The 12,791-nt window shown below is 35.5% G+C and overlaps 2 protein-coding genes across 12 annotated transcripts in view; one reads left to right on the top strand and one right to left on the bottom strand.

Moving 5' to 3' along the window:
• The window catches only part of LOC127857912 (uncharacterized), a 351,976-nt gene that overhangs the window by 113,881 nt on the left and 225,304 nt on the right, over window positions 1-12,791 (top strand). The gene's annotated exons all lie outside the window — the stretch shown is intronic.
• Window positions 1,007-12,791, bottom strand: part of LOC127857915 (uncharacterized) — a 157,438-nt gene continuing 145,653 nt past the window's right edge. For 4 of the 6 annotated variants that reach the window (XM_052394662.1, XM_052394660.1, XM_052394661.1 and 1 more), the window contains 2 exons: window positions 3,644-4,144; window positions 1,007-2,992 (listed from right to left, as the gene is read on the bottom strand). In XM_052394662.1, the coding sequence (XP_052250622.1) occupies window positions 2,112-2,992; window positions 3,644-4,144 (1,382 nt within the window). In that variant the 3' untranslated portion in view covers window positions 1,007-2,111. Of the gene's footprint in view, window positions 3,417-3,643; window positions 4,145-12,791 lie in introns of all 6 variants that reach the window. The other 2 variants (XM_052394664.1, XM_052394665.1) reach the window with 1 other exon arrangement.

Below are 12,791 nucleotides of genomic sequence, written 5' to 3'. Positions count from 1 at the left end.
GTTGACTGTAATAAAGTTAAGTTTGACATCGTCTGCATCGTTTACTTCTCTAAAGAAATATGGTTTAAACCATTGCAACTTGTTTCGTTGTATGTGATATTTCACTTTTTGAAAGTAATATTATGTATTTAATGTATATTGTATGCACAAACATCTTTAAAAACAATTTAAGATTAAGATATGAAGATAGCTCATTCATAAATGTCCGGTATTTGAGTAAGGCACAGATGTTTTGATTGTGAAGATAATACTTAATTCGTTGAGGTACACATGTTTTAGATGTGCACAACGGTGTTATTAATACAAAATACAGAAATCAATATTAATTACATATGATCCTATACGACAAAAAGGCAACAAACAAACATAAAAAGAAATAACCAAGCGCCATGAAAATAACGATAAAATGATTATTCAGACTAATTTTAACAAAGAATTTTCGTTTGTATTCATTTGTTGTAAAACCACACACACATTTTTTTTTAATTTACAGACTAGTTATTAATGTATGAATTTTCGTTCTTTAAATAAAACCCAGATATATAAAACTCTCACACGTCTAAGTTTCCTACAATGTTTGAAAACATGTTAATGTTTTTTTTATATATATGGGTGTTCAATCTTTATCTATATTGAATGCGTGTTATCGTATGCGCTTAAGCCAACGTAAATCGTTATATTGTAGTTGATATATGGTTAACATCTTTTAACAACTGTTATATACAAACAAACTATATAAAGATATAATATATATCCAGAAAATATTATAAACAAATCACCGTTTACATTCATAAACAGAATTTCTCGTGTGTAGGCTGTTCGTTTTTACCACGGAATAAACAACGTTGGCATTGCATCGGACGTCACCAATAACGAATGCGATATGGGTTACTGGAATAAGGCGACAGTTTGAACTTCCTACGTGTATTTCGACTTCTACACACAGCACAAGACCATATCACAATTGATTTTTTTTCAGTTCAAACTAAATATCTGAATATCTAAATATCCGAAATATTTATTTCAAATTTATAGACAAAACACAGGTGTACGGATGCACAAAAACACAGCAAAAACACACATGAATATATTTGGGGTCACCGCCTCTGAACGCTGAATGCACACCCGGTTGTAAGGAGTCCAAACCGTATATTGCAAACCCGTTTGTAAGGAGTCCATACCGTATAATGCAAATCCGTTTGTAAGAAATCCAAACCTGATATTTGGCTCAGAGTCACAGCCAAAACATGTGTTTATAAAGATAAGACATGCGTTACAAAAATGTTACATTCTATCCAAGAATACAATATAGAACTAAATACTATTATAAATACTATTATAGATTTATTTTAGTACCTGAAAATAATCTGAAACTAAATGAAAACTAAAGGTATACACCTTTTTCTTGTTGCATCTTAAGAATTAAAACACACACACACATGTATGTATATGTGTGTGTGTACAACAATATGTAGTTACTGCTATCTGTAATGACAAACATAAAGATCAACATGACACACACCGTCTGCAAGAAGCAATTTAACACATTATTATATTATTCATTCTAAGACGACAAGCGTTTGGAATTCTATAGTCAATAACGGATGAAATGTGTTGGATATTCTGCAATATTCATGGCTATAGAAACTTTTTTTTAAGCAGTTCTGGAATATGTTCACAAGATGTACATATATATATATATATATATATTTATATATATATATATGCTTAAACGAACTAGAAACAACGCATACATATAATTTGCTTCGCACATAAATTTTGCAGAAAAAACAGTACATGATAGCCAGTATATTGGCTATGAAATGAAACTGCGTGACGTGTTGGAATTTATGGTGTTTGTATACTTTAAATACTTTTACAAAATTGGCATGCATTTCATCAAACATTTTCCATTTATAACATTTACACACCAATAACACATCACAAAAATGTTAAGATTATTTAAACTTGTTGAATTTATGTTTTACAATGCCTACTGTCTATGTATGCTATCCAAGAGAGATATATCATTCTTATTTAAAATGTTCCAGACATAATGAATACAATTGTTCTCGTTATTATCACGTGTTGCAGTCGCATTTTTCGACGATTCATGAGTTTGAGGATGGAGTAATCAGAAGTCGCATTGCAATTCGATTAATGATTCCATTGTATTTTGAGTCGGCGGTCGCGGTAACGAAGCTTTTATATGCAACATCGTTTACATTATCATCATCCGTATTATCGTCTTGGACACCACCAATGCCACGTACGGACCAAGGAGATGTGGCATCATACTCACAAAAATTGTTTTTTCTCAGGTGTAATATTCGGAATCGTTTCACGGCAACATGATTCAGAGTCCCCAGTTCTTGTTGGATTGAAATGTATTCTTCTGGTGGAATTGATTTTACACGTGCATCGTTGAAAGAAGCGCAACCGAATTCCAGCTTACTCTCAACTGTACGAGTACATGCAGACAGTGTGCCCACAAGTTCGTGTAATTCCGATGGAAGCAATGTCACGCAGTAGATATGTAAATTCTTCAATGATTGAGGTAGCTTTATGTCGATATATGTCCGCAAAAATATTGAAAGCTTTTCAAGCTGTTTAAGCGATGATAGTGACTGTGCTATCGTCTCTGCATGCTTAACATTCAAATATCCGTGCCGATCTTTCAGAATCAGACTCTTGATATTCAGACCATGGAGAGCCTTCCACAGACCGGGACTGTCATCCTTCACTTCAATACTAAGCGTGTCCAGATGAGTGAGCGATGAAAGTGACTGGGACATCGAGTCTGCATTATGTTCTTTTAAATATCCACGCCCACTACTCAGACTCAGACTCTTGATATTCAGACCATGGAGAGCCTCCCACAGACCGGGGCTGTCATCCTTCACTTTAATACTAAGCGTGTCCAGATGAGTGAGCGATGAAAGTGACTGGGACATCGAGTCTGCATATTTTACGTTAAAACCTCCACACCAACCTCCCAGACTCAGACTCTTGATATTCAGACCATGGAGAGCCTTCCACAGACCGGGACTGTCATCATCCAATTCAATACTAAGCGTGTCCAGATGAGTGAGCGATAAAAGTGACTGGGACATCGAGTCTGCATAATTTACGTTTAATTTTCCATATCGAAATTTCCCATATCGACAACTCAGACTCAGACTTTTGATATTCAGACCATGGAGAGCCTCCCACAGACCGGGGCTGTCATCCGTCACTTTAATACTAAGCGTGTCCAGATGAGTGAGCGATGAAAGTGACTGGGACATCGAGTCTGCATATTTTACGTTAAAACCTCCACACCAACCTCCCAGACTCAGACTCTTGATAATCAAACCATGGAGAGCCTTACACAGACCGGGACTGTCATCATCCACTTCAATACTAAGCGTGTCCAGGTGAGTGAGCGATGAAAGTGACTGGGACATCGAGTCTGCATATTTTATGTTTAATTTTCCATATCGACCCCTCAGACTCAGACTCTTGATATTCAGACCATGGAGAGCCTCCCACAGACCGGGGCTGTCATCCTCCACTTCAATACTAAGCGTGTCCAGATGAGTGAGCGATGAAAGTGACTGTGACATCGAGTCTGCATAGTCTACGCTAAAACCTCCATATAGACCACTCAGACTCAGACTCTTGATATTCAGACCATGGAGAGCCTTCCACAGACCGGGACTGTATTCATTCACTTTAATACTAAGCGTGTCCAGATGAGTGAGCGATGAAAGTGACTGGGACATCATGTCTGCACAATTTATTACACTTTTATCCAGACTAAGGCTCTTTATATTCAGACCATGGAGAACCTCCCATAGAACGTCGCACTCTTGTAAACAAGGAACGCTCTTGTATTCTAATGTTTTCTTTAAACACGATAATGTTGCGGAAAGAATAAATGTACCTTGACAATCGACATTCGTCAGTTCACACACAGCATTTTGCTCGAGTGTCAGTAATGTGCTGAACAGACTGCGTAGCCAGGTAGACGAACATGTAATATCATCCAATTCAATCCATTCTATGCAAGGCAGTAGTGGTGGAGGATCTGCACACTTGGCTGGATTTGCACTATTTAGTACAATACACACCGGAAGTGTCGATGAGACCGAACTCGGCGAATCTGTAAACATTCACTTACATTTATAACAGTAACGAACATATTAACAACGTTAACAAGTGTTAACGTGGTAATAATTTTGATAAATTTAAAACGTTTGAACCTATTGCCATACAAAAATACAATACATTGGGAAGTATTACTTAATACTTTTACATTTTCAATCGGTGCATAAGTATTATATGCGTGTTGTTTATATTTCTTATTACATTTTCCTTCCCGTGTATATACTTGTTATTGTTTGATCAGTATTTGAAAACGAAGTATCCAACACATATTCGTTTTTAATAAAATAGCATGATCCAAGGGTGGCACCAATATAGATGTTTAACAAACTCTTTATAACGCTTTTGACCCCTATTTATTGTACAATTTCAACTGACATCAAAAGTAAAAGATTTATAATTAATTATTGGAAAGATGGTTACACAATAAATCTGCGCAAACACGTGTCTAATTTAAACATGCAATCAGATCTTCAAAATTATGAATAACATTTGAATATAAATACATATTGAAACTAAAAAAAAAGAAATATACTTTGCATAGATTCTTATCACATTGTAATCGACTAAAATCGATAGATATCAAATCCTCAACATGTCAATCACGTTTAAAGAGCATGTGGTACACGGTTTATACATTTTTACTCTAATTTTTTGATGCTCAGGATTTTGTTTTGATGTTTACTATCATTTATTTGGGTATTTATGTATTAGCCAATGTATAATTACGTAGATAACATGGACGGATATAACATATTGTCAGTATATGCTTGTCTTTTGATGCTTTTATTTAAATAAAAAATATTTCTCATATATCCGTCTTTAAACATGTTCAACACACTTTAAATTGTTAAAATGTTTAAAATAGTTGATTAGCGTTTAAAAACGACTTATCCAACACAAATTATTTTCAAATAAATTTCATTATCTAAGGGAGAAACCCATACAGTTTTATCAAAAACGCTTCATAAAAATTACGTCTCCTATAAGTTGAAACATTACAAGCGCAATTGCAAGTAAAATCCTTCCAAATATGATAATTTTGATCATTAGAAACGTGCTCTTAATAAAGGGATCTTTTCACGTTTGGGTAAATTGACAACAATGAAAAAAGTTGTTTCAGATTCGCAAATTCTCGTTTTAGTTATGATATTTGTGAGGAAAACAGTAATACTGAATATTAACCAGGGTCTAATATAGCCATTATATGCATCTTTTGACGATTAAAAAACCTGACAATTATAAATCGTTGCAACGCGAAACGATTGAATAATTTGGAGAGTTCTGCTGTTGTCGTTTAATTTTGTGAAACTACGAAGATTGCTTGTATAAAGTATAAAATACGTCTTTCATATATACTTGGCAGGATGACCGAGCGGTCTAATTGGTTTTTTGCTCCAACGACTCCGGGTGTCACTGGTTCGAGCCCTGATGTGGTCTACATGTTTGTCCTTTTTTAATTTTATTCTTGATTTTTTACTGGAGCTGGATCCAATGTTGACATTTATCAATATAAAGCATTTAACTTCAAACTTCAAAACATGCCAAAAATCTGTGAAAAGGCCCCTTTAAAAACGAATCGGAAAAAAATAGTTGGCTAATAAAGAATATAGAAACATAAATAAAAATTGTTAAAATCTTTATAATAGAAAAATAATTTGAATAAATTCGTATCGCGTGAAAATAAAATAACAGCGTATATATAAAGCCTAACAAGTGCATCACGCAGCCATAAACGTAGTTAACAAAATGTACTTTTTTTTCAGTTTTCAGTATTACTGTTACCTCAAAATATCATAACTTAAACGAACATTTGCGAATATGACACAATTTTTATAATTTTGTCATTAAAAAAACGTAAGGCCCCTTTAATGTTACCCTTTTTATTTTGAACTATGAACATATTTTTTACGTCAAGTAGCATAGTTTCAAATATTGGCACAATAATTTAGTACATAGGGACACATGTTTTGAAACTGTTTTATACAGATTGGAAAATAAGATTTGCTAATAGCGCATTCATAGTGCATTAACAATGTGTCACTATGACCATATACGGAAATCCGCATTGCTTCCTGGCGGTCATGTTTTCAAAAGGGACCAAACAATGTTTAAATCGGAAGAGATACTATAACACAAATGTTCTAAACAAGTATCTTAAAACATAAGACGAAAATGAGGCTTCTAGAGTATCATTTTTAAATTATAGCAAATTGATGAAATTGCCCAACCCCCGGTCGGCCATGTTTTCGTTCGACAAACACACACCATTTTGGAAACTGAATGGAGACGTCATTACAACAAATGTTCTTACCAAGATTCATAAAGGTTCGACTTTAAATGTGATTTCGAGAGTGTTTATAAGCCGTTTGTATAATTTGACATAGTGATCTAATGTTTGCCTACACGTGATCCAGTTTCCAACTCGGCCAACATTTTTGAGATAAACGTGTTGACCAGGATTCATGAAGTTTTTGTCCAAAAGTGTGAACAATTTAATATTGACGACGGATGAAGCACGGCGCAGGACGAACGACGGACAAAAGGCAAGTACAATAGCTCACTATGGGCACGTTATACTAAGGTGAGCTGAATAATACCTTAACTGTCACCCTAACATATATTCACTTTCAATAACTTCTGTTGGTACGCGAGAGTACAAAAACAAGAACCGGTCATAAAATGAAATGAAGGTTGAGCGATGCAACAATGCGTAATTACCTAGAGAGGTCTTGACATGAATAACACGATCATGCATTAAAATAAGTCGACTGCTCTCTTAAATTCGTTTCGCGATCTCGCTCTTATTTATCAAAAGTTTAAAATGGCAAACCAACAGCAACAAAAAATATCAATGTTTTGCAATGTATTTCGCGGTCTCGAATCGTATTACATTAACCACTAACCGTAATCTTGCGATCTTCCATCTTATGTTCGCATTCACAAATCGCATTTTCAATCCCTCGAATATATTTTAGCGCACACAATTGTGTTTAATGATTGTGTTTGACAAAATATTGCTTAAATACGATATGAACTCAAGAAAACCCAATGCGAATTTGCGAAATGAAATATCACGGTTTCGCATCGTGTTTTCGTTCTTTTCGCATTTACATCGGTCGAGATTTCGTGCTCTTAATGAGAACACGATATTACAAGCAAGATTCTAGATTAAGAAAGATATTACAAAATCCCGCATTGTAATCTGGCCAACACACATCAACTTCTAAAAATAGGAGGTCGGCATAATCCAGATTCCGTTTCATACCAATAATCATAGGAATCAACTCACCGATCACGTAGAACAATTAAAAAAGCCCGTAATTGTATTATGCTCATTCGTTTTCAGAGATGCAAAACATCAACGAATGGTAGTAAAGGACCAGCGTAAATTTTTAACAAGAAGGAACCATTAATATAATTACATGTTTCATCGAAAGTGTACACCTTATAAGAAACTTAAGTATTTTTTACACTATGCAGTAGTAACGGTGAATGTGCATTTGTAACGGATATGAAACACATTTATGTTATATCCTGTTCCATCGCTAGCTTACATATGATAAAAACGGACGTATTTTTAACAATATGTCGGGCTTTGCACATGTTTTTTTAACGTCCCTTGTCATTATGGGTGGGTTAGGTGCCCACTGCTTACGTTGATATTTTTCACAAAAAGCATGTTAAATGACGTTATTTGGTTCGTAATAACATTTAAATAAACCAGCTATTAAGTTATTGAAACGATACGTTGTTACTGCGTTCCGACCTTTCCACTATACATGCACTCACACTACTTTGTAGAAGTTACTGTCATTCACATGTTTAATAAATAGGCAATTCATTCGTAGAATGTTCCGTTTCTTCGCTAGTGTAAACTGAGGTAATTTTAACATATCGCACTAGTTACTGTAAATGCTTACACAAACAAGAGGGCCATGATGGCCCTGTATCGCTCCACTGTTTTTTATGCGACAAAAACGCGCAATGCGCATGGGTTGAAATGTACTCAAGCATGTAACTTTCTCTGTCTATCCCTCGTCCCACTGGGCACCTAAAGTTGGAAGGGTGAGCATTTTTGTATATATAGAAAAAGTTACTACCGTGTTAACTAAACAGACTAAAAAGCCCGGGAATTGTTCCTTTGAAGCACAGTCCCATTGCTTATAACGTAGGTACATTTATCTCTCCAAAAGACATTGTCGTTCTTTCTATTTCACATATTTTTAGATGATCAAGATCAAATATACGCATTTGATTTGAAACAGATTCAGAAGACCCGTAGGAATCAAAATGCCTTAACCCTTTACCAAACGACACATTTTGGACTTTCCCAATTTGAAAAAGGTTGCAGATTACAATTAAATTGTAATGGAATATTAAGGAAATAATCAGGTAGGGTAGAAATAATTGTGATAAAAGGAGAAATTGCTCATCTTGAGCAATTTCTCATTTTATCATAATTATTTATAAAGTCGTCAACTATAAACCCGTAAAATCCTGTTGGTGTTTGGTAAAGGGTTAATAATCTCTGGTTCCTTCTTAGAGCCTTTCACACATTTATAACAAATACAATAGTAGCATCTTTCTTTGCAAAGAATCATCTCAAACAAGGGCTGTTTGTAAAACATGCATGCCCCCCCATACGGGCTGTCAGTTGTAGTGGCAGCCATTTGAGTGAATACATATTTTGGCACTGTGACCACGACCTTTGACCTAGTGACCTGAAAATCAATAGGGGTCCATCTGTGAGTCATGATTAATGTACCTATGAAGTTTCATGATCCTAGGCGTAAGCTTTCTTTAGTTTTCATCCGGAAACCATTTTACTCTGTGAAGTCACCGTGACCTTGACCTTTGACCTAGTGACCTGAAAGTCAATAGGGGTCATCTGCGAGTCATGATAAATGTACCTATGAATTTTCATGATCCTAGGCGTAAGCGTTCTTGAGTTATAATCCGGAAACCATTTTTTTAAGTTGAGTCACCGTGACCTTTGACCTAGTGACTTGAAAATCAATAGGGGTAATCTGCGAGTCATGATCCATGTACCTATAAAGTTTCATGATCCTAGGAATAAGCGTTCTTGAGTTATCATCCAGAAAACATTTTACTATTTCGGGTCACAGTGACCTAAACCTTTCACCTGAGAATCAGTAGGGGTCATCTGCGAATCATGATCAATGCACCTATGAAGTTTCATGATCCTAGGCATAAAACGTTCTTGAGTTATCATCCGGAAACCATTTTACTATTTCCGGTCACCGTGACGTTGACCTTTGATCAAGTGACCTGAAAATCAATAGGGGTCATCTGCGAGTCATGATCAATGTACCTATGAAGTTTCATGATCATAGGCATAAGCGTTCTTGAGTTATCATCCGAAAAACATTTTACTATTTCGGGTCACCGTGACCTTGACCATTGACCTAGTGACCTCAAAATCAACAGGGGTCATCTGCGAGTCATTATCAATGTACCTTTGAAGTGTCATGATCCTAGGCCAAAGCGTTCTTGAGTAATCATCCAAAAACCATCTGGTGGACGGACATACGGACGACGGACGGACCGACATGTGCAAAACAATAAACACCCTCTTCTTCGAAGAGGGGCATAGATATAATTAACAACCCACACGTCCCTTAGACCAACAGGCCTGAGAATTTATGATAATCTAAAGAGTATTTCTTATATTTATAAATGTATTTAATAAAGTAATACATTTGACTTCTAAGATCAATTCATAATTTATATTAAGAAAATTATAAAATGATCAGAAACTTATATGGATCGTTGAGCAATTGACAATCATATCTCCACAATTCATGAGTCACAATTCACAAATGGAACAATGAATCCTTAGTTATTAAAAAGCAACATATACGATAGTTAAGAACATTGCACTTCATTAATTCCAACACCTCTTGGCTACAAAGTTTGAGTTTACAATGCAGTATCATATATTGACTTTTCTGGAAACAATTATGTTCGTGGAAGTTGTGTTTTAAAATCAATAAGATATTATTAAACTGGTTTAAACACTACAAAAAGACATTAAATAAACATGTCATCCGATTTTTTTATCCGGATATATGGTCACTTTTGACATATTTAAATAAATCCCGACTTTTTTCAGTTTATAAGAAAAACATTCAGAACAAATGTTCTTACTTCAATTCCTTTGAAAGCAGTCACCATCTGATCTAAAATGGCACTAAATGACAGGGTTTTATCTCATGTTTACAAGATGTTGTTGTTGTTGTTGGTCACAGCCACACGGCCGCAGTAATCTCCCCTGGTAAACGTCATATGTTCAGTTTTGTGACCTCCCGGGACAGGGTCAAATTTGAGCCCTGGGGAATAATTTGAACAAATTTGGTAGAGAACTATTAGATATCACAACATACAAAATTTCGTAGCCCTAGGCTCTATAATTAAGAACAAGAACATTTTTGAAGTTTGCACAAAATAGGCCTTATTTAAGCATATGTTCATTTTTGTGACCCATGGGGCAAGGTCAAATTTGTTCCCAGAGGCATAATTTGAAAAAACTAAGTAGAGAACTATTAGATGTCACTAGCTACCAAATTTGATAGAAATAGGCCCAATGGTTATGGACAAGAATTTTTTTATAGTTTGCACAATATGGGCCCAATATAAGCACATGTTCAATTTTGTGACCCCATGGGGAAGGGTCAAATTTGATCCCAGGGGCTTAATTTGAACAAACTTGGTAGAGGACTATAAGATGTCATTACATACCAAATTTGGTAGCCCTATGCCATACGGTTATGGACTAGAAGATTTTTAAAGTTTGCACAGAATAGGACTTATATAGGCAAATTTTCGATTTTTAGACCCCCCAGGGCGGGGTCAAATTTGACCCCGGGGGCATAATTTGAACAAACTTGGTAGAGGACTATTAGATGTCACTACATACCAAATTTGGTAGCCCTAGGCCCAATGGTTATGGACAAGAAGATTTTTTAAGTTTTCACAAAATAAGCCTTATATAAGCAAATTTTCAATTTTTTGACCCCCCGGGGCGGGATCAAATTTGATCCCAGGGGCTTAATTTGAACAAAGTTGGTAGAGGACAATAAGATGTCACTACATACCAAATTTGGTAGCCCTTGGCCAAATGGTTATGGAGAAGAAGATTTTTTAAAGTTTTCACAAAATAGGCCTTTTATAAGCAAATGTTCAATTTTTTGACCCCCCGGGGCAGGGTCAAATGTGACCCCAGGTGCATAATTTGAACAAACTTGGTAGAAGACTATAAGATGTCACTACATAGCAAATTTGGTAGCCCTAAGCCCAATGGTTATGGACAAGAAGATTTTTAAAGTTTGCACAAAATAGGCCTTATAACAGCAAATTTTCAATTTTTTAACCCCCCGGGGCAGGTTCAAATTTGACCCCGGGGGCATAGTTTGAACAAACTTGGTAGAAAACTATATGATGTCACTAGTGTTGCAGTTTTTAAAAATCATACATTTGATTTTTATTAGTGATTCTTTTACTATTTTGCATCTAAAATGTTTTATAGCAATAATGATTTTCTTCACTTTTTGAGGTATTATTCATTAATACTCGTATCAATATTTTACTACATAAAACATGTATGTAAACTCAGGTTAACCTACAACTCTCATTATCAGATTAGTTCTTGATAATTGCTTATCGATGGGGGATAATTGTTTATCAATGGGTATCTGACACTTCGGTATTGAATGGTCAGGTCCATGATTAAGTACAATTTCAGGTACCCTTAAAGTTTAAGAATTGTGACAGACCTGTTTATCAGGTTAACCGAGGATTCAGGTTAACCGAGGATTCAGGTTAACCTGAAAGTTCGGGTAGGGGTTTAAGTATATAAACCTGAAGTTATATTAAAAAGGGGGGGAAGGCTTTTGGATGTTTTTCAGGAGTTGTTGGAATGTATCTAAACTTAAAATATTTTGTATGTGAGTTAAATGTCTAATGTTTGACTTTTGTTGGAAAATGCTAAAATAATACGTGTATATAATGTAAATAAACTGTAGTGGTAGAAACAAATGACTTATTTAATTTCTACTAGCTCGGCTAGTGAACAAGTAACATGGAAATTTGTCCAAATGGACTGGTGGCAGCATCCGTAAATAAGACCACAGGTTCTTGACTAAATTAAAATTTAGTTGAGATAATTTGCGCAAGGTTTAACTTTGATTGCTACCATCGAAGTTCTAATTTTGCGACACTGGTGGCAGCGGTGGGATTAGAGACTTTAACACGTGCGATTGTGCAACACTCGTGCAGACGGCTGGATTAGGGACTTTAACACGTGCGAGCAGTTATTCTCAACGATGCTAGAATTCTGAGAATCTACGATGATGGAAAATTTAGAAAGCTTAATTTTCGTGATTGTGATTGTTTCCAGTTTTGGTTTAGCAATCATTGCTGGACAGATCGGATTGTGGAGTGCAGCTGCTGGTCTTAGAGAACATTACAACAGTGGTGGTCACCACAATAGAAATGACCATAGGAAGTACAAACGGAATAATATATCCAACGTTGAGTGTTTTAATTGTCACAATCTTGGGCATTATAAGAGCGAGTGTCCAGTACAAACCGCGGAGCAGAGTAAGGAATGCTGAAGATATTGA

Source organism: Dreissena polymorpha, chromosome 14 (assembly GCF_020536995.1).
Source record: "Dreissena polymorpha isolate Duluth1 chromosome 14, UMN_Dpol_1.0, whole genome shotgun sequence".
Lineage (NCBI taxonomy): Eukaryota > Metazoa > Mollusca > Bivalvia > Myida > Dreissenidae > Dreissena > Dreissena polymorpha.
Note: the sequence above shows the minus strand (reverse complement) of the source record. Positions and strands in the feature narration are given on the sequence as shown.